This window comes from Pseudochaenichthys georgianus, chromosome 12 (assembly GCF_902827115.2).
Source record: "Pseudochaenichthys georgianus chromosome 12, fPseGeo1.2, whole genome shotgun sequence".
NCBI classification, from domain to species: Eukaryota; Metazoa; Chordata; class Actinopteri; order Perciformes; family Channichthyidae; genus Pseudochaenichthys; species Pseudochaenichthys georgianus.
In genome coordinates, this window is record NC_047514.1 from 6,125,191 (window position 1) to 6,147,771 (window position 22,581).

General features: G+C 40.6%; 1 protein-coding gene across 9 annotated transcripts in view; it reads right to left on the minus strand.

The window, feature by feature from the left end:
• Positions 1-1,013: 1,013 nt before the first annotated feature.
• vav2 (vav 2 guanine nucleotide exchange factor) overlaps positions 1,014-22,581 on the minus strand; it is a 211,067-nt gene continuing 189,499 nt past the window's right edge. For 2 of the 9 annotated variants that reach the window (XM_034095484.2, XM_034095482.2), the window contains exons 10-30: positions 21,256-21,351; positions 18,797-18,865; positions 18,532-18,618; positions 17,407-17,495; positions 17,185-17,317; positions 16,825-16,839; positions 15,740-15,849; positions 15,455-15,556; positions 13,938-14,026; positions 13,108-13,121; positions 12,966-12,984; positions 12,070-12,197; positions 9,066-9,137; positions 8,816-8,877; positions 8,414-8,530; positions 7,460-7,547; positions 7,245-7,368; positions 6,642-6,680; positions 5,017-5,103; positions 4,463-4,617; positions 1,014-3,050 (exon numbers count right to left, since the gene is read on the minus strand). In XM_034095484.2, the coding sequence (XP_033951375.1) occupies positions 3,003-3,050; positions 4,463-4,617; positions 5,017-5,103; positions 6,642-6,680; positions 7,245-7,368; positions 7,460-7,547; positions 8,414-8,530; positions 8,816-8,877; positions 9,066-9,137; positions 12,070-12,197; positions 12,966-12,984; positions 13,108-13,121; positions 13,938-14,026; positions 15,455-15,556; positions 15,740-15,849; positions 16,825-16,839; positions 17,185-17,317; positions 17,407-17,495; positions 18,532-18,618; positions 18,797-18,865; positions 21,256-21,351 (1,743 nt within the window). In that variant the 3' untranslated portion in view covers positions 1,014-3,002. The remainder of the gene's footprint in view (positions 3,051-4,462; positions 4,618-5,016; positions 5,104-6,641; positions 6,681-7,244; positions 7,369-7,459; positions 7,548-8,413; positions 8,531-8,815; positions 8,878-9,065; positions 9,138-12,069; positions 12,198-12,965; positions 12,985-13,107; positions 13,122-13,937; positions 14,027-15,454; positions 15,557-15,739; positions 15,850-16,824; positions 16,840-17,184; positions 17,318-17,406; positions 17,496-18,531; positions 18,619-18,796; positions 18,866-21,255; positions 21,352-22,581) is intronic. The other 7 variants (XM_071204959.1, XM_071204958.1, XM_034095486.2 and 4 more) reach the window with 7 other exon arrangements.

The following is a 22,581-nucleotide window of genomic DNA, read 5'->3' on the forward strand; positions in this document are numbered from 1 at the left end:
ATAGCAACTCAACACAGTTAGACTCGTAACAATGGAAATCTGGAGCAGCAGGAGTCTTGCATAGATTCTGAATACATTATTAGAATTGCTTTGTGATCATTTGTGTAACATTGTGCATTTAAGTAGGCTACTTAAGGATAATCGTACTCAAGTAGGAAGAGTCATTTCATTACTATAACATGTAGGTTAATATCACTGTTTGTAAACTAAAAATAACATGTTAAAGGGCCCTTTGTGCTTTTGGGGTTTTTCCCTTACCTGTAGTGTGTTATATAAAGGCTAAATAAAAGTTCCCTCCCACACACCGCCCCCCTACCTGAAACGCCTCCAATGGAGTCTTTTGTTTACTTCCTTAACATAGTGACATCACTATGTTACAATTGTGCTTGTACCTGGCTAGAGCTCCAACACATTGAGTGCCACAGTGACGCAACTTTTGAATCATAAATCAATCGATCATAAATCTATCGATTAGATTTATGATTAGAACATTATAAAAGTAGGGTAGACATGTGGATATTATCCGGCTGAACAAAAAACGTGATCTGTCTCTTCAATGTCTTTCAACCACAGACCTTATTTCGAGCAATTTTCCAAAATCCTATGGAGAAATTGCATTTGTTTTTGTCGAAGGAACCGGAAGTGGTAAAATGCTAACTTACTTCCGGGTTTTAGGACGCGTCACTGTGGCACTCTATTGTAGGATAGAATAGGCTATTAGGCGGAATATCTCTAAGCAGTTGACCAATCACAACACAGCCGGCCAGAGGACCAATCAGAACAGACTGGGCTCTGGTTTCAGACAGAGGGTGAAAAGAGGTGCTGCATGAGAAGAGCTTTTTGAACATTAAAGCATGTAAACATGTCACAGTAGAGGCAACACATACAAATATGAACCTGAAATAAGCATAATAGGGACTAATATTTCCCTGTAGAAGTTCAGACTTAAACATTTTTTTGAGAGTTTTGTTGTTTTACCATTTGTAATATAACTTTCAAAAAATGATACAGTGTCAAATTTAAACCAAAGAGAAATATTTATTTCATAATAGACCTCATTTGGAAATACTCAACCATTCAAAAAAAATGTACACGATTAAGTACTTGTTTTTTTTTCAAGGACGTATTGACAGGAGTTGAAATATCAATAGCCACATGCAATGGGATTTTGTCCACCACATACACAGCGACTAGATCCCCCCCCTCTTTATTTAGACGACATGGAGGCTTCCTGTGTCCCCCCCCCTCACACAGTGGTGGAACTTTGTGTTTTTTGGGGGGGTGGGCCTTTGTAATGACACACATCATAGACAGTCAAAAGTTTAGAAACTAAACATATCAGCACCTTTTCTCCGTTAGTGTTGGAGAACCAGCCAGAGCGGACGTGCTCAGTGTTTGCACTTAGCTTCCTTCGTATTAGTTTTAGCAAGAAGACAAGATGAGTTACTTTTAAGATACGTGACATTTTCAAATTAAGGCTGAGACATTTCAATTCATCAATACCATATCACAATGTGGAGGTGGGAGATATGAAGGTCAAACAGAGTTAGTCAATATTCTGTATATGAAATTAAATGTAAACAAATTCGAACTATTATAAGCTAACAGAGTCAATGAACATCTGAACGTCAGCATAACTAGAATTAGAAACTGGCCTTCTGTCAATAGGAAACTGGTGAAAGTGTAATATTGACAAACTGCAGTCTTCATGGCTGTTAATTACTGGAAGTAAATGGAAACACTGAGCACTGCCCCTTTGGAAAAACACAAAATGTCTTCTTCTGTGGATTCGGGTTAATTAGCACGTACATTTTCCTCCAGATAAAAAATCTTCTGACAGTTTTAATTTTCACCAGTCTGCACAGCATCAAATTTCACGCATGAAAAATGATTTACATTAAGAAGGGGGAGGCGGGAACAAAAAGAAAAACCCAACACCTGAACATCTGTAAAAATAAGGCAAAGTACAAAAATCATAACAAACTCCATGCAGACATTAAAACATGGCTGAATTTGGCTTCAAATTATAAACGGTCCAGTTAAAAAATAGTCTTGATTCTATGCACAACAAACAAATCAAAGTGTGAAGTGGTTGTCCAGTGGAATGTCTTGATGTTTCCCTTTTGCATCCAGTTGGTTTCATCCATTGAACAGTGTATGTGTTGATGGCTATAGAAACCCTCACGGTTAGGATAAGTTAAATGCTTCACCATCTTGTTTACCGGGGCTCGGAGGGGGGGGGGGGGCAGTCAGTGCCCCCCCCCTCAGTAGAGTCCTCTGTTTGGGGCTGCTGTGGTTCAGTAAGCATTGACCATTCTTCAAAGGCACCGTACTGTACATTGGTCAGTGTGTGTGTGTGTGTGTGTGTGTGTGTGTGGGCCGCGCATGGGCACATGCATACATGGAGAAGTAAAACCAGTCAACAAAGTCTATTCCCTCCACTGGTGTCAGCCCACAAGGCGTCACCATGACAACTAAGGCAAAAATCTCTCCACATGAAAACGGAGTATCTGTCTTTTCCCCCCCCTTATTTTAGTTTCTGATTCATTGCTTCAGCTAAAATCCCCCACAATAATCATTAGTAATGATAATAATCTCTATTCAATAAATTATCTATACTGTACAATTATTTCACCTGGCATAGACCTGCAACCAAGAAGCTATCCACAGTTTCTGCCGTGTCCTCAGTTCATAGATCCCTTGCAGAACACACTGACAGACAACAAGCCACTTTCTTCTTCTTTCCTGTACAGAGATTAAACAGGACATCCTGCTAAAATAAAGAATGAAAAATGTACAAACATAAGCAAAGCAGATGCATAATTGAAGATTGAGAAATGGGGTAGAAACACTCGCAGAAGGATCGGGTATCCAGCAAAAAAACAACAGCAAAAGTTTTTTTTCTTGTGATATTTCCTGGAGAGAGTGAGTGATTTCTCTGAGAACAGTAGATAGATGATGGTTCCTGATTTTAGAGCGCGAGGCCAGTAATCCTTCCAGCATTACTGAACGCCTTCTTCGTCCACGTACGTTGAGGGAAACCATCCAATCTGAGGCATAAAACAGTAAGTATCAGTGTGTTGTGTAAACAAGATAATGTTCATTTAGATGTATACATCATTAGGGCATGTTTCCAATGAGGATATGTGGTTGTATGCACTGCCTAAATAATTGTATCTCTGAGTTCCTAAACCATTTTTGTGACAGCGCTTCTAATCTAAATTCTTCAAAGAACAGCTGGTGACATTACTGTAGAAATTGGAGTAAAGCCTGTTTGTTTGAGCAGATTGGCCGGTGGACAGTGGATGTCTCTGCCGGTTAGTTTGACTTTTATCGCAGAACACGGATTGTCTTTCTCGTCCTACAGCTGTCAGGTGACAAACTCATTCATCCAAAGTTTGAGAGAAATCATTTTTCGGTTTGCGAAAATCAATGTCCAACAACTCTATAATTGCTTAAATAGATGGATAACAGCGAAGGGGGCGAGGATAGTCTGTTTTCACAAAAGGGGTGATACGCAGAGCACCTTTCTGCCAGAAAGAAACACTATGTGGACACAGTGCCTTAGAAGTACATGCAGTGAGAAAACACTTATAACACTGTGAGTCTGAATGTATCAGACCACTCTGATCTCTGCTTTAATTAGCCACATGATGTGCAATCTTTTTAGATAGCTTAGATGTCCCAGCCATCTAAAAAAACTCTTCTCCTGTTTCCACAGCTGTTGCTAGACAACTTTTCCTACATGTTGGAAAGACAATAATGAACGTTGTTACATAGTGCATATATAAAGCAGTGCAAATGTAATTGTATCACTTGCAAGCAGTCAAATGGGGATAATGCAAACTGATTCGTGCAGTTATAAGAAAATAACACACAACCTAAACAATGTTTGGTACCAATGCTGCGTCATCAGTGACTTATATGTGTTTACAAAGGATACCATTCTACATCTGACCATGGGGCCTTTACTCTTTACATTAACCACTGATATGTTATTTTTCTTTTAATTCAATTCAATTCCTTTATTTATCCAGGTAAAATCTCTTTTTCAAGGGAGACCTGCAGAAATAAAATACAAATAAATCCTATATTTGTCATAAGTGCCTAATTGATACGACATGGTGTCCTATTTCTTTTAAGGTCTCTAAGCAAGATGCGCTATAATACAACCTAAATGATACTAGAATCTAGATCCGAAGCAACACATTAGAATAAAACATTGACATTACATCCAGTTGGACTGCTACCCGTTAAAACAGACACATTTCCCAGTTTTAGTTTTTAAACACCTGTTCGGAGTCCTTTAAATATAAGTGGTATACTTGGTTAAATGCAGTGGTTCGGTGCACATGGATATTGTTCTAATCAGCACACGGAACTTTATTTTTTGTTTCTCGGCTCATTCTTGATTCTGTTCCCGTTGACCAGCCCTAAATGAACAGACGTCTGTTGTACTCACTCGTCCGTTGGCCTCTCCCTTCCACCAGCCCTGGTCTCCTCCGATCTTGCTGTAGATTTTCACGATGTCTCCTTCCCGCAGAGAAAGCTCTCTCATGTCTCTCGCTGCAAAATTATACCTGGCCACCGCTGAGCTGACCACCCGAGGAGTGAACACTGCAAGAGGAAACAACGGGGGCTCAGTCTTCTCACATTGTTAGTAAGGTGTGAAAGGTGAAACTAGTTTATCATGAGTTGTGAAGGATGATGGTCATTTCAGGGTTCAGCGTGACACAACGCAGACACACAAAGACGCGTGACACAACGCAGACACACAAAGACAAATGAGCTCCATGGGAAAGGACAAGTTGTTTCATCACTGGAGAGGACATGGCTTTTCTTCTGGTGATTTAATGAGGGAGTGTGATCACAATACGATTCTTGGTGATGAAAAGAGTGCCACGGAGAACAAGTCATGAGGTCGACAGCACAGACACGTATTATGAAGTAACAGTGGATGAGGTGCAGGGGGATAAGAGGAAGGAGCATGCAAAGAAAGAAGAGAAATATGAGTACCTGACCAAAAGGGAGCTGAGCTCTGAGAGGAGAAGTTGAGGCCCTGCGGACTGAGGAAGGAGAAGTTGTAGGAGGCGCAGGTGGCTGCTGGGAGAAGAAGAAGAAGAAGAAACACAGAGGAGGAAATAAAGCTGGAAATGCAGAGCAGGAGTCAGAGAAGCAAAACTAAAAATAAGCACATTGAAGTTGTCTGCCTGGAAAAGGGGGTAATCATTCTTTAATCTCGTCATGATTTGAATACTTTAGTGGTTTCCCTGAAAACAACAATTGAAAAAACAATGTCAGTTCATGCACTGATGTGAATGAAAGGGACTTTCCTGTGACATACAGTCAGACTGAAAGGGTAAACAAACATTTTCCTTTCTACTTTACCTATTATTGTTCAGAATCTGGCAACGTTACCAACAGACAACAAGACTGTGACTTTTAATATGTGAAACGGGAATTAAAATGCGACACCATCTTTTCTTTGTAGCACATTTCTGCTGCTTAACTTTCACCCAACTCGTACAAACTCCCAGACAACACTCGTGTGGACTCCATTACCAGATTGTCAGTGCATAAGGGTGTGGAGAGCACAGCTTTTAAAAGGTAATAAGAGAAGCATCCCAATCCCACCATTGCCATGCACACCTGCCACCACAACTATACACAACAATATGTGCTTGAGAGCACATTAGCAGCTGGGAAGACTCAATTGTCTCATTTCCAAATGCAGCCAAGAACTGGAGGGAGACAATCTGTCTGTGGTGGCCAGTTCCTCCAGTGGATCAGAGAGCTGCAGGACAGAAGCCAGTATTGATACGGCCTAATGGCTGCCAACTCACAGCCACAGCCACTTCCTCTTTGTCTCCCGCTCTTTATCTATTTCACACTGCCGGTCTCTCTTTCGGCCCTGTTCCCCTGGGGGCTCCCTCCAACCCTCTCTGTGAGTCACTGGCCAGTGTGTCTCATTTATTCTGGCCTCCCTAGCTAGCTGTACCCACAGCAAAGATGGCAAGGGAATACATCTGTAAAATGGACAAATTAGTTCTCATAATCATTCATAGAAGCAATGTCGCTACCCCAAATGTCCATTTATCCAAAGAAGTTCGTACAACTTAGCCATGCTCTTCAGCTGTTCCTGGGGTACCAAAGGTGTCCCCAGGTCAGATATGAGCCTGCCAAGTGGTCTTCTGCTAGCTCCATGTGTTTTGCATAGTGCCAAAGGGATGTGTCCAGGAGTCCTCTGCATGAGATGTCCAAACCAGATGTCTGGCACCTCACCCTGTCTTTAGAGAAGAGCTCAAACACTGCTATCTATGATCTGGTTTGAGCCTTGCCTAAAGCTCATGACCATAGAGGAGGGTTCTCATGAAACACATTCCCGCACATGCTGCCACACGGTCCCCCAGCTGCTGGTAACATGCTACGATATGCTGCAATGTGTTAGCAAAGACAGAAAGGACGATGACCACATCTAACATGGATCTACCAATCTAATTCCAGTGTTACATTTACATCTGTATTTGTGTAAGTGACGTGTAAGGCGTGAGCTCAACTTTGCTTTTCAAACTTTGTAAAGCAATGCAACAAAACAATACATACATAAATAAGGGTATCCGACTACTGATTGTAAACAATACCTGATCCAGATATTTGAGCGTTCATCTGTATGGGTACATCTATACAGGGATATAAACAATGTTAGAATTAAAATGCTATTCTACTAAATGCTGGGTAAAGAAAACATACATTTGTTACATACATGCCGCTGCTTTTAATTGAACTATTCACATCTTAAACTGCACTGTACCATGTATTTTTTCTTTTAATGTTTATTTTATTAGCTTTTCTTTTTAATGACTGATTTTAAATGCCATTTTCTTAATGTCTTTCGTTTTTTGTAAAGAACTTTGAATTGCCTTGTGTTGAACGGTGCTATATAAATAAACTTGCCTTGCCTTACATTTGAGTTAGCAACAAAACAAAAAAAACTGTTACCAATCAAAATTGTTATGATATAAAAAAATGTCACTATATATAAAAATTGGGCAAAAATAGGCAGTATGCCCTGCTCTGAAATGCTCAAGTAATACCGCCCGAGTTCCCGCTGCCAGAAAGTGCACACCCCAGGCTCTTCTAAACTTTCAAAATGAAATCGGTCCAAACTAATCATGTTGAAAGGAGTATTTTCTGATAGTGGCTCAGGCTAGCTGCTGGAGAGCAGGACCGTTCTGAGGGCTTACCTGGTGAGCGTGTGCTGGCCCGTGTTAGCGAGCGTTCTCTCGACTTGTACGGGTGTCGCAGGGTCGTGTCTAACAACTTAAAGCTCTCTTTCAGTGAATGTGCTTGATAGTACTCCACCAGCTCCTGTTATAACAAACAGCACAGAAGGAATATTTGTATTATCTCACACTGATATGAAGCTACTGTAGGTATTTGGGTTTCTAGTGAAACTTACCAAAAGACTCTCAAATTTCTTGGCCTCCGTGATGTGAATCCAGCTGTCTTTTTCAATGACTTTGATGTGTTTTACTTCATCGTTGAATCTGGAAAAGAAGAAATAATGTTTACATTTAAATCATTGGATTCAGCTCGATACTCAAATCAAATCATACTTTATTTATATAGCACTTTTCATTCACAAATGTAAGTGCTTTACAAACCAAAGATCAATACAAAACAACCACCCCCTTCACAGTTCATATATAACACATGACTGATAATAATGTGATTGATAATATCACTCAACACCAACAGAATTCAATAAAACACATGCCTGAATAAAACAAGCATAACAAATACATAAGAATACAATAATACAATAAAAATAATTAAAAAAAGAATACAAATTATAATGAAATAAGAAAGAAATAAGGAAATAAATAAGAATAAAAAAAAATCATGAAGACAATTCAATTAAAAGCCAAATTAAAAGATTGGGTCTTGAGTTGGCCCTTTGTGTTTTCACTATCTGAAAACACTCGGTGTGATTCTGATTCGTAATATTGTTCTTCCTCTCTCATGGACCTTTGCTGTCAACATGACATTCAGTTGTGTTTACCTGAAGGACTGACAGACTTTAAAAGTAATTTTCACAAACTGATTTCATTATCCGTCTCAAGGCTGGTCTCCCCAGCCCATTCGCACCTGTCTTAGAGACAAATGTGCTAAAGCATTCATCAGTGTTTGACAGCTCCAGTCAGAGCTCATGCATTTCTCTTCCTGATGCATTTTCTCAGAGGAAATACACACAAACAAACAGGATAAAAAAAAAAAAAGCAATTACCAAGCGGTAATTAGCTCGGGAAAAAGCTGACTGGGCATCCCGTGAGAATGTGTATTCCCCGTGAGATGTGAATAAAACCACTTCCCCTGAGTTCCTCGCTCTCCTGTCGCGATGTTGAACACTCACTTGATGCTGATGGCGAACCTCTCTGCCTCCGCCGTCCTCTCTCTGATAAGGTAGGTCCCGCTGCTGTGGGATTTCAAAAGGTTATCGGCCTGCTGGCGCTCCATGTTCCCCGCAAACCTACAGAGGAGCAGAGGATAAATGCTGTCACCTCAAACACAAAGTTATATACAATCAAACCGCATACTGAAGGCTTCGCAAATCCTTGACATCAAACAACGGTGCAGCAATTCATCTTTTGATTGCGGTCATGTTTGGGGTCACTTTGCTTTAATTTGAAAAAGTGCAAAAACATTACAAGCATTAGCATGAACATATCGGGCGTAATTAGAGATAGGGACCTCGGGCTATTTGTATAGTGTACATCGTGATAGATCCACACTCTTCACACGTTAAGGGTCTTACCAAGGATATCCATAGTAGTCGGATTCCCTGGAGCACTGCCGGGTAGATAATGACTGGAAAGGCTGGAATAAATAAACACCGCACGTGTAAATATAACAGTGACATGGAGCAGAAGTAGATCACGTATACGTATGTCCCACATAGGTGGTTAAAGTGTACACTAAAGAGAAAGAGGAAAGCCCTCAAGACACTGTTATGATTCTTGAATAATGTATACATGCTGTACATGTACTGCATATAGGTGTCTTACCTTTGGGTCCAAACATGGTTTTACACAAGAACTGGGAAAGAAGCCGCTCTTTAGTGTTTGTATCAGTTTTCCCTGCAAGAAAAAAAGGCAGGGCGAGTTTCATTGTAAGGTATTAAAAAAACTCTAATAATGGAAAGTGCTTTAGATAAATTATTTCAGAAGAAAAATCCTACAATCGCATACAGTACTGGATTACACTGAATGAACCAACTTTATATTTAAAGCTCAGCACACTCATAGATATCACATGGCAGGATTAAACTGTTCCGTAGAGGGTTACCCACTGGGTGAGCTTCAAGAGGACATATGCTAATTTTCAGGTTAATACCTGTATTTTTTGTGTCTTTTATGTTTCCATGCTTTAATGTTCAAAAAGCTCTTTATTTGTCTCGTACTGCCTGTGCTGCAGCACCTCTTTTCACCCTCTGTCTGAAACCAGAGCCCAGTCTGCTCTGATTGGTTAGCTGGCCGGCTCTGCTGTGATTGGTCGACTGATTAGAGAGTTGTCAGAAATGGCCTGACCCTTAGAAAATCACGTACAATCTGTTTGAGCGCTCGCCAATAGAAGCGTGAGTGTTACATAGTAATGTCAATATGTTAAAGAAGTAAAAAAGGAGTCTAATCGAGGCGTTTCAGGCTGGGGGGGGGGGACTTTGGTATTTTAGCCTTTACACAAAACCAAAACACTACAGGAAAGGGACAACCCTGAAAACAGAATAGAGGCCCCTTTAAATGAATGGCCTCAGGAAGTTGGGAGTTACAGCCGCTGTCGTGCAGCTCTGCAGCTCTGCAGCTCTGCAGCTCTGCAGGTGCAGGTGCAGCTCCATTGGTTTGTAACTAGAGAGAGAGAGGGTCAATGCTGTTGTTGAAGATGCATAGAAGGCAGCAGAATACATCAGGGGATTGATTTTCTCAGTATGGTCTGAACATATCAGATTAGAACTCTCTGCACACAAAAAGTGTTAAAGGTCAAACTACCTTGGGTAAGTAAGATTCAAAATTAGTTTAATGTCAGGATCAAAGTTTATTGCCTAAATATGCCGCTAATTAACAAGATTCCAATTCTAAAGGATGATAACCTTCAACATCCTTGATTCAAATTGGTTTCTTAACTTCCCATATTGTCTGCCTGGAACTGTGACCTAAGGCAAAGTATCGGAATGTGTGTTGCATCTTTAAAGAAGGCAAACAAAAAAGCAATTGCTGTTCTTCAGTGTGAAGGTGCTTAGGTAAAACAGGATGTTAGACACAATCGAGAAAACAAAGTTCAGGCATATTCCTGGATTAGAAACAGTTTACAATCACATCACGTTTGTAACTCCCAGCCATTCACTTACTTACATCTTGTTTCCTACATTTTTCACTATATTCATAGATTGACCCTGCATAATATCACTGCAAAAGCATCACTCCTCTAAAGAAGATTAGTTATTGTACCTGTCAAGATGTGTCTAAACTTTACCAATTGTGTATTTATTTGTAAGGTTTGCAATTATCTTGAGCAAATTGATATTGGATTACCTGTTACACTACAGACCCAGGTGATGACGCTTTATGTATAGTGCAGTCAGTGTGTGAGATGTGTTTCCACATTCCTGGCTCTCCTCTTACATTGGTTTCAAGCAATAGTTCGACATTTCTGAGATGTGAAGATTGATATCGCTCTCGTACAAGGCTACAGCCAGCCGAGCATACATGTTGAAATAGCAGGAAACAGCCAGCCTGACTCGGTCTAAAGGTTACCAAATACCAGCTCAATTTTTAACACAACTTGTTTGTTTTAACTGTTTTAAGACTAAGGAGTAAAGTAAAGTATGTATTGGCCCTGCCATGGACTACCTGGAGTCTGTGCCAGCTGCCCAGCAACCTCACAGTGAAAACAAGTGGAAGTCACTGCACCCGGCCAAGACAAATAATTGTTTTTGTATGGATTAAACAAACAAGATATTAATTGTCTTTACGGGAGCTGGGGGTCCAGACTGTGTTACCTTTGGACAAAGCCAGGCTAGAGTGTAGGGATTTATCCCAGAGAGCGAAAAGGGCTTCACTCCAGGGTTTCCGTTAGCCGGTAATTACCGGTTTTTAGCCGGTTTAAATTTATAAAAAACCGGTAAATTCAAAACCTGACGGTCAAAATGTCTGGTAATAATTAGGGAGGCTCTGATCGATCGGCCGCCGGTCATTATCGGCCGATATTCACTCTTAATAGTTTGATCGGTGCTCTCTATAAAGGCCGATCAGGAGAGCTGGATCTGATCGATATGGACATAAACGCGAGTGAAGTGTAACCGGACTCGAGAGAGAGAGATCAGATCGGCTGCTGAGTCTGACCGAGACACGCAGCTCTGCAGGATCACCTGAAGCCCCGCCCTCTGTTTAGCGAGCTGCAGGAGCTGCTTGAGAAACTGACGGGCTGTCAGGAGAGAGAGGGAGAGAGAGGGGAAAAGAGAGGATTCGTTTCTCCCGTGTTATTATTCAAAGTTGATGTAAACTTCTGAATAATGTACGTTATCTACTACAAGTAGTTTGTTTGAATGTAATAATTATGTTGTTTGTTGTTTGTGGAATCATTTATTGAAAAATTAATCTGAATTGTTTCGATCTGTTACGATTATAAACTGAAGCAATATAAAAATGAGCCCGTGAACTGAGTTTTAAACATCAGCAATGCATATCTGCTCATAGTCCGGTAAATTACCTGCTTACGGAAACTCTGCTACACAACTCTTATTATTATTATTGAAATATGACCGGTAAGTTTCAAATTTGTCCGGTAAAATAAATTCTGCCCGGACATTTGACCGGCGAGAAAAAATCCTAGCGGAAACCCTGCTTCACTCATGTGATCACCCTCAACTTTTAAACACTAAAAGCTAGTACTAATTTATTAATTTAGAGTCCAATATCACAATTTCTCAACGTGCTGGAAGTCAGAAGCAGCTTAATATGCCTTTAACAAGATATGTTCAAGTCTGTGCCGGATAAGAGTGCTTGACAGCCGTACCTCCCACCACGTGGTGTCAGGATCTCCCTTCAGCAGCTCGATAAACTCTCCTGTTTGAAAACACAGCGGCGTCTTCCCCGGTGGAGCAGGCGTCCCGTGGTAGTTCCTCACTGCCACCATCCTGGGGCCTGGAGACACAATCAAGTGATCGCTATGAGGATTGATGGATGTAGCTGGAGTAACAGGCACATGTGTAAAAGGGGTTGAAGTGAAACATTTTCATCTGAACTCGGGCTGCTTCCTGTAATCTAGAAGTAACACATTGTGAATCAGGCTGATACAGACAGGCCTGTTTGTGATTAGACATCCGACCCATTGAAGGGGACATATTATGGTCATTTTCAGAGTCATTTTTGTATGTTATGCCTCTACTGTGACATGTTGACATAGAGGAAAGGGGAAACCCCCTGAAAGAACAACAGGGCCTCTTTAAGTGATGCAGTGGTCTAAAATACAAACAATTTAACCCCAACTCCCTGGGTTCAAATCTGGTTAAGCATCCTTTTGTCTGTCTACTTTCAAGTATCATATATGGCAAAACCACCAGCTATTTCAAAGAAAATCTTATGAACAAGAACTTTGTCATTTCAAACTGTGTCTCACCCTTTTGAGACTGATTATCATGTTCTGATTTATTTTAATCTCAAATGTCTTCAGGGTTTTTGAATGGCAAGTAATATCACAAGCACATAGTATCTATATTTATGCATGCACTGCCACCCACTGTACACGTTGATAATGTGGTTTTTTTGGGTTCATGTGTAGTGGGTATATCCACTAGATGGCAGGAGAGAGCTGTGCTGGATCCATAATAAACTCATAACATGACAGCTGACAGAATATGCAGCTTCACATGGAAATGTGCTGTGTGTCATGTTTAAGGGACTGGATCTTACCTGATGATAATCCAGGTTCCTGGAGAGAAAAACATTGTTTTTCAGTTCATTTATTACAAAGTAAAATCCTACTTGTATGATTTAATGTTAAAGATATAAGAAGGAAAGAAACATTTTACTGATATATTGATGAAGTACTCACCAAGTCAAGAGGATCTGAAACAAGAGAAATAAAACAGTGACAGTGAGGAGTTTGAATCAATGAACGCACAATTCAAGTGCTTTATTTAAAATAGTTACACCCCCCCAAAAAATGTCAAAAACGTGTGTAAGAGAGTCATCTCTGTTGAAAGGATGTGAAATAGTCCCACACTGATCCATAGAAACCCCAGAGGCCTGCAAGCAGTTCACGGTTCAGGAACAGTACGTTGATGCTTGTGAACGTAATTAATTTTCACGGATCGTTTTTAATGAGGTAAAAAAAAAACTGAAATAATCATATCATAATAACATCAAGGAACTCTGTCACACAACATTGATTTACAATTTAATCCAAACATTGCCAAGCCCTGTACGGAAGCCTGAGAGACAAGTGAGGAAAACAAATCTTTACTGGAACCCTGATCCTAATTGTTTATGAATTACATTTTTATTTTTGGCAGGTGAAAAAAACGTATACAAAATGTAAACTCATGTATGCATTTAGTCCACTCAGAACATTGAGTAGTGGTGCACTTTAGCCTCTTGTGGCCGAAACAAGTACTACAACAACAAACACAAGGTTTCTTTTTAATTAAGGAATTTAGAAAAACTATTCTGGCAGAACATTTTCTCCCACCCATTTGTAAGTCATACACACAAGAGAGAACATTATTTAGACCAGACTAAATTAATGGATTAACAGAATACATTTGTTTATTCACTTGACATCCAAGGCTTCCGTATGCCTGACATTGAGAGCCCAAAATAGCCATTTATTTAATAAAATAATTTAAAAAAGGGTTTCTGCAAGCAGATTAAATGAACACCTACTTATTTTACAGATGGTGATGACTTCCAGACACTCTTTGTGTGCTCCTGTTCCACAGCGAGAGCAGTAGTAGCCCTGGTAGAAGATTCCCCTAGAGGACACACACACACACACACACACACACACACACACACACACACACACACACACACACACACACACACACACACACACACACACACACACACACACACACACACACACACACACACACACACACACACACACACACACACACACACACACACACACACACACACACACACACACACACACACACACACACACACACACACACACAAGTAATGCAAACAGGAAGTGTCTCAGACACAAATGAACTTCTTGTACGTACAACCCACAAGGGAATCGGCTGCTTGGAACTATAAGCCTGTGATTGCGGTTACACATGCTCCGTGATCCTTTAAAGTCACAGAATCAACTTGCTCCATTTAAGAGCAGTCCTGAGATTGGTTGCAGTTACTGTAACGCCGCATGTGTTGCACACTGCCATGTTGAATAGTAAGTGCCATAAATCAGGATGGGGATCCGCTGGGGCTGCAGCAGTAATTAGCATCTAGCAGGGAGCGGGGACGCCGGTACCACTGGCTCTGTGAATTTAGGTCAGCCCAGCCAGGAAATGTGTGGGTCAATACCCAGAGTGGAGTTCAGCCGGCTGACTGTAATAGAGGGGAAAGTGGTGATTCAGTGACTCGGGCTGTCACTGCTGCAGAGGAGCAGCACTCACAGGGGAGGGGGAGCGCTCAGTGACACAGCGGGTAGTGCTGGGAAGGGGAAGGTTTAAAAATTTAAAAATAAGAAACATTTCTTCCAAGGATTGCTTTTACACTAGTACGAGGCTAAGCTAGCCAACAACATATTCCCTCTGGGATTTAAGTGTGTTTATCCGTCTCTCACCACATGTGGCAGAATGTCCTCTCCTTTTAGCACTTCACTCCCTTTGTCCATCAGACACATTTAAGTATAACACTACTTTTACTTTTGTACATGATTATTACTCGTCCTACATAATTATGTTTGTTTTATTTTGACTGAACTGTTATTGATTATTTCTTATTTGTATTTTGTGCCTCTACCGTTACATGTTTACATGCTTTAATGTTCAAAAGCTCTTTATTCGTCTCATCCTGCCTGTGCTGCCCCTTTTCTGTCTGAAACCAGTCTGCTCTGATTGGTTAGCTGGCCAGCTCTGTTGTGATTGGTCAACTGCTTAATCAGGTACAATCACCTGGCTTCTTATTTCACCCCTGCATACATCATGGCAAACAGTATCTTCGTATGAATGTTGCATAACATGTCTGAGCGTATATACAAGTGTTTCTTACACTCTGTGTCTGCCACGAGTGTAGAGACAACTGAGTGAAACACATCTGTGTTCCTGCTGAATAAAGCTGGATACATGATAGTCCTTGGAAAGTCTAGAAGTACATGCATTCATTATTTATTGTAGAATATGAATGTGCTGTTCTGCAGATCAGCACTGCAGTTATCAGGGAGTTACCTCAGGAGCATCTTGCAGGCTCGACAGTTAGTGTTCTTATCGAATGTGTGCATCTGAAAGTTATGCTGATTGGCTGTGGCTCTCTCTGGCTTGATGTTGGACCTGGAAGTAAACAAGAATGAATGAGATGTGTTTGACTTTGTGATGAAGTCGCTTGATTTCCCAAATGTTTAATTAACAGAGTGTAAAAAAACAGACACTTTCCATCTGGTTATCTTTTTTAAAGACGATTTCTCAAGTGAATTTCCAGGAAAGTTACCAACCCTTTTGTGTAATGGTACTCACATGGCCATTTCAAACTGCTCCATCCACTTCCTCTTCGTCTCCTCTGTTTTACAGAAGAACTGGAAGCCCTGCTTCCCTTGCAGGTGGATCAGGTAGAAACCGTACGACCACTGGGGAGAAGAAGTGAGTGAGGAACAGATGGTGGAGACATATGTGGATGGCAATGATAAAAACAGGCAAATAACTTAGTGATTTCTGCACTTTCATAAAAAACATACACAAAAACTAAATAAATATCAGCACATCTAAAAGGGATGGTTTGCATGCTTTAAAGTGAGGTTGTATGAAGTACTTATCCCATGTCAGACTGCAGACAATCACAATGTGGATACAACGTGCGGGAGAACAGCTGCTGATTAAGGTTACATACAGTATGTTCACTGCTATACAGTAGTTGGCTGTGAGAGCTAACCATGAGCTAATGTAAAACATTTCTGTTTCAACGGGGAACTGTAGCTTTTATCTATGCTCTTGGCAAAGCCACCAGACTCTATTGAAAAATAACTGTAATGTTGACTCACAGAACACAGAGGTTGCTGCTCTACTGCTGCCTTGATCTGTTAGTTAAGCTGTGTAACTGTGTTATGCAGCAGAATAGGGACAACCCAAAGTCAAACAACAACACAAACAAACTTGTTTACATAGGAGTCTGGTGGCTTTAAAGATGGTATTGAAAACGCCTTCCGACTTTATAGCTCTTTTACAAAATGGTAAAGTGGTGAAAATATTCAACATATATATTAACTTATATTTGTACTTGTGGGCTATGATTCGTTAACCCCCCATCCGCACAGAACAATGCTTAGCTGCTGTGGGGGTACTCCTGAACTGGGGGTTCACATACAACCATCCACTATAGTTAACACTGACTATAGATTAGTACCTCATAAAAGTCCACTTCTAAAACATCCCAACGATCCCTTTCACTCTGAACTATAAGACACTCCACATGCTTTAGCGATGCATATTTCCAAACGCTGGAGAGTGCACGTGCATTCATAGCATGACACCCACAAGACACCACTGCCAATACATAGGCCATTATGAGAAGATGAGTCAAATAAAAAGGGTCAACTTGAGCTTACCATTTTTCCACTGGACTGGTAAGCATGCAAAAAGAAAGACACCAGAGAAAGAGCCAGTTACACATGCAAAACATGAACAGACACATGCAGATTCAAAACAAAAAAGCCATGTTACAAAATGCACTGCGGTACGATTTCATGAATCCTAAATGCCCTTCGTTGCATTAACATGGTTTCTCAAGCATGGGCGAGCACAATGCATACTATGAAACGTCAACGCATTACTCATAAGATCTACACCTGCAAATTACCATCAACAAAGTCCTTCAGCTCAAGGGCAACATTTGTAGTGATTATGCGGGATGTTACAACATCTGCATACATATTGTTTAGCTTGGTCCTTTCAAGCGCGATTCTTACCTTTTTCATGTCTCTGTTGTTCATGGGGTCGTCGGACATTTTATATGACTGCAGTTCGATGATCTCTTTGAGCTCATAGCTGTAGCCTTTCCTCTTGCAGACAATGACCACTTTATCAAACAGGAATATATACCTGAAGACAAACACACATATTAATAGTTTTTCCAACTGTAAGAATATGTGATTTCTGGAGGTATTTTATTCTGGAGAGATCGTTCTCACCGGTCCTGTTTCGTTCGGTTGACGATGGAGCACACCTTCAGCTCTCCGTCTATCTTTGGCCTCCCGTACTCCTCCAGTTTCACCTGCTGCTTCGGTCAAAAGGACACACAGCATGTCAATCCACTGAATACTATAACGTCTATATTGAATGAAAAACCATGATTAATTCATCTACACTTGCATTTTAGACAGAATCATAATAGATTTCTACTAAATGATACATCTCGGAAAATATTCAGTCCCTGTTTCTTTTCCATCCTGGTAATCCACATCCACAAGTTGTTTACTGTATCTGTGGCATATTTTTAAGGCCAAAATGAACCCAGTGACTAGCTGCACCTCTGTAGGAACAATACATGAAGATAGAAGTGATAACAGAGAATGATACAGTCCCATTAGAAATATTTGGAAATATAACAGACGTTGAACGTCAGCCTGGAAGGTAAACACTAAATCATTCATTGAGGAAGCAAGGTAAGGTTATTGTTTCTGGGTTAATGCTCAGTGAATAATCACTCCCACAAACATTGAATCCCATCCTGGTGATAACGTTAGACAGTGTATTACTTTTCATATTCAAAATGTCTTCTGCAAAGACGTCAGATCTAGCTTTGTAAATGAAAACAGAAGCAGGAACACTAGATTCATGATACAAGGTTACCGTTATACTATTGACTTTAATGTGACAGAGTTAAACGGTGCTGCTGTGGATGACATTTTGGCAAAAGATGTGAAACGAATACCACCCTGGTATCTCTGATAAAATTGAAGCTATAGCCATTGACCTATAGCGTACATGTGTTGAAGAAGCAACGAACGTACAGTAAGAAAACCCTTATTCATTGAAACGCTAGTAATAGTTAGACATTAAAAAAACAGAGTGTGGTTTGATTACGTTTGATGAACAGCGGGTGCAGTATTATGATGATTTATTGTGGAGAAACATGACATTGCCTTTAACAAACCCACTTCAAATCAGTTAATAAAGCACTAACATAAACATAGACTACTATATAAACTACTTAGGTCAGGTAAAAGCATGTTCATGTGGCTTCACCTACAGTACAGTAAGAACATGAATTAAGCCCAAAGAAACTTGAAATAAAAGGCGTTGGCGATACTTACAAGATTCTCTATTGAACTTTGGAACTCGCTGATTTTCTTCAGCGTCTCGTTATCCCTCTTGACTTCGTTGATGTACATGGCAAGGTCCTGGGAGAGCAAGGCAAACATTCAGCCTCGAATCCCTTTTGACATCTGTCATATCACTGTAGCTGTACGGCCCTTTGAGGCGCAGTAGCTGTATGAAACATTTGATACAGCTTTGGGCTCTGAGCGCTGTAGAGTCATTATGCAACGTGTCTTAAAGCTCACTCATGAGCACACTGACCTGCATCGCCTCCAGAGACTCCTTCAGTTGTTGTCTCTCCGGTCGGTCCGCCGAGTGAGTCAACAGCTCCTGTGGAGGGAGATCATTATTCATATGTAGTAAACACACCGATTCAAAGCCTCGAGTAATGAGAGGAGATGTTGTAACAGATGTATAGCTGATGTGTTTGACACTGACACACATCTGAGTCAGACAGAAACATACATTAAATTAAACATTAGCCTCCAGGCATCTTTAAGCTTTATGCTAATAAGCTAAAGGACAATGACAGCATTTTTATTAAAAAATGGGATGGCATGTCTCCTCCACTACCTTTATGGAATGATTTATAAAACACTATAGAGCCGTGTGTTTTGTGAGAAATGAAAATCCCATTAAAGCTTTTATAGTTTTATAAATACAACTGAAACTGTGCCATATGTTTAACCAGTTGGCAGATCCATCAGCAGTGTCCTAACAAAACTAAGAAATAAACACATTACTGAACCAAATGTTGTCTTGTCGTTGTTGACATTGATAGACGACCTAAAGTTAATACAACGGGAGGATTTTAGCCTTTGCAGACCATTCACAGTATATGACACATTACAGGAAAGGGGAAACCCCAAAAAGCATAATAGGGCCCGTTGATAGATGTATTTTCAATGCGTTACATTTCGCTTTTCCCGCTATGACAACTCTCTTCCACCTGCTAGCTATAAGAGGGCATGACCTTCAGATATCCCCCCGGTCTCACCCCCACTGTGCAGCCATGCTGAATAACCAGTACGAGCCATTAGTGCGGCGACACGAGCATTATCTCTCAAAGGCTTCCCACCAGCAGCCGCACAGCAAGCACGAGAGTTCTCCTATTAGGCTTAATTTCACCTTAATTAACTTTAATTTTATATAAATGATCCAACGACTCAGCAGATCTTTTTAATACCGTGGTGTTATTTTTCCTCAAGCGAGACCGCCCCGACGACTCACAGCACAGCCCATAAACTCAGCTTTCACACAGGTTCATAAAAACACTGCAAATGCATCAACTATTCAAACCCTGCTGGAGGAGAATCACTTCTGAGTTGACCGTGCCGAATTCACTTTATTTAGAGTGCAGCCAAAGTACATAACATATGAAAGTGTTCGCACCATGACCGGATAGAGGGACCGCTGCCGTGGTGATATCTACACGACATCTACTGAAGACGTGCATGAGTGGACAAATAAACAGGACTTGTCAGTGTGACGCGCCCCCGGGCCGTGCAGCGGTGTGTCCCTGCAAAGCGGTTGGATGAAGTGAAATGGGGTGCGTTGAATTGGATTAGAGTGCGCTTGATTTGACCTCAGTGCCCGGCTGAGGCTCCTGCAGGGGTTCGATACAGACTAATAGACGAGTCGCTCTCCGTGAAGCCCCACAATCACCTGAAGCCAACGCTCGCCTCCATTATGCACCGCTTCATAAACTCATGTGCTCATCCATAATTGAGATGCAAAGTCAATTAATCATGGGCGATATTACAGTGGCCGTCTTGTTTCATCGCCAGGAGGAGAGCTCCAGGGAGGAATAATGGAGAGGAAGTGTGTGGCTAGTCATTGGGCTTAAATATATTTTCATATTAGGGCATCGATGCACGGCTACATAATGATTATAGCTACCAGGTCACCCAGGGGAATCTGTTTATGACACGAGCTAAACTGCCTGAGAAGCAGACATCTAATCTAATGTGATGAATTACTTATTTGATTAATTAGGAAATCAAATTGATTAAATCATCATTTTAAATTGTAGGTAACTACAAACTAACATTATTTAAATATTTACATAACATATACACAAAATGCTAATTACCAAAAATAATGGACATAGTTAATAAATGAAAAGTCTAAAATGAAGAACACGGGCAAACATGCAGCATGTTCCGAAAGGGCAAAATAGAAGTACAGAAACAGCATTTGTGGCGTGGCTAAAGGTCAAGAACACGATGACAGGATGGTCCCCAGTTGAAGCTCATAGTACGGAATAAAGACAGACTCAGGCTGGTTATTAAGTAATAGCCAAAATGAAAAAATAATTAATTAACGTGTACACTTTGAGACATCTGACCTATGCTTTTAACCTGTACTACTTTTCACCTTCGTTAAACAACTACAAAATGAATTTAAAAAAAGGCTTAAAATGACTAGAAAGGGGAAAAACAGGCACAAAGCTCAGCAATACGAAACAACTACAAAAGAGACAAAGCCACCACAAAGTCTGTGTGTCTTTCTTCTATCTAGGAAAGGAGTCAGGGCGTGTGTGTGTGACCAGGGGCCCCTCGTCTCATAATTCAAAGAAGCAAGCCTTAAACCTTTCAAATACACGTTTTGTGCTTCAAGCAGGGATGAGTGTTGATATTTAAAAGATGGAATGTAATAAGCATGTTGCGTTCCAAACACATGGAGCATCCAGAGAAATAATGTTGTGAGATGCATCCTACCTTAAGTAGTAGGTGGTACTTCAGCACCCTCTGCATGGGAACCACCAGCAGATCCTGCAGCTTGAACTTCCCTTCCTGCACTTTCATAGTACATTCCTGAGGAAGAACAACAACACAAGCAGCAGGGCAGTTGTTACACATCGCATACGGCCACAAAGCACATTTCCTTCCTACTAACAAGCATTCATTCATTGTTTAATAATTCATGGGGCCTTGTTGTATTGTTGTGACCGCTTCCACACATTCATTCGGCATCCCATCAGCAACAACGAGCCCAGTTTTTTATTCTGAGGGGAAACAAAAGCTTTGTGATGCAGTAGGCCTGAATGCTGACTGGGAAATTCCTCTGACTAATCAATATGTTTTTAGAAACTCTGCACAGGCTCCGTTAGAAACTGTCTTTTGTATGTGTCACACTATGAGGTTTCATCACAGTGGCTTGTGTAGGCGTTTCTTTATTCACTTTCTATCACCATGCAGCAACAAGGACAGCTTATCCCTCTACAAATAAGGGTGTTGTGGACAAAGAAGCTTATATATCCCGGTACAAAGATCTTCTATTTGGAGAGAGAGTATCTCAGAGTTTTTGTCAACAGCTCTTAAAGCAATTTCTCTAAACATGCTAAGTGCTGATGTGCCTTAACACCATTATTACAGCAGTGTGTTAGCGTTTCTTCTATCATCACTTCAGATGTTATACAAAGAAGGAGTTTCAATAGACCCCTACATGTGATACAGCTTTTCCCATGAAATAATTGGTGAGTATTAAGCAAGACATCTTGTAGGCCATCACCACAAATCCACCACTCTGCCCACAATACACTCACCAATACACTCTGGGGTTATGTTGAGTTCAGTACATCAGAATATTATGAATTAAACAGTCCTGAAGGGCATATTTGCAAATGAGATTATGTGCCTCTCTGATTTTATCTCCACGTGTGCATGACCACGGAACATTTGGATCACATTTATACATTTATTTATATCATTAATTATTCAACGTCTTCATTTATTTAACAGCAAATTAGAATTTCATACTTGATGTCGTAAGAGATGTCGTTTTCTGTAGACATTTGTAAAGTGCAAACATGTAAATGGTTGCATAAATTGCATACACTTCCTAACAGTCCTTGTTAAAGGATGTATTGGCCATTTAGTGAATATAGGAACCTAATGTTTAAAAAAAGAAAGAAAAGGAAATAACCTACATATGTTGAATTCTATTGGAGGTGGAAGAACATTTCTATTGTCACCTATTGTCTTGTGGCTTATACTGTTTTTTGTAAGGTGTCATTTTGTCATTAAAGCCCCTGTCCCATTCCA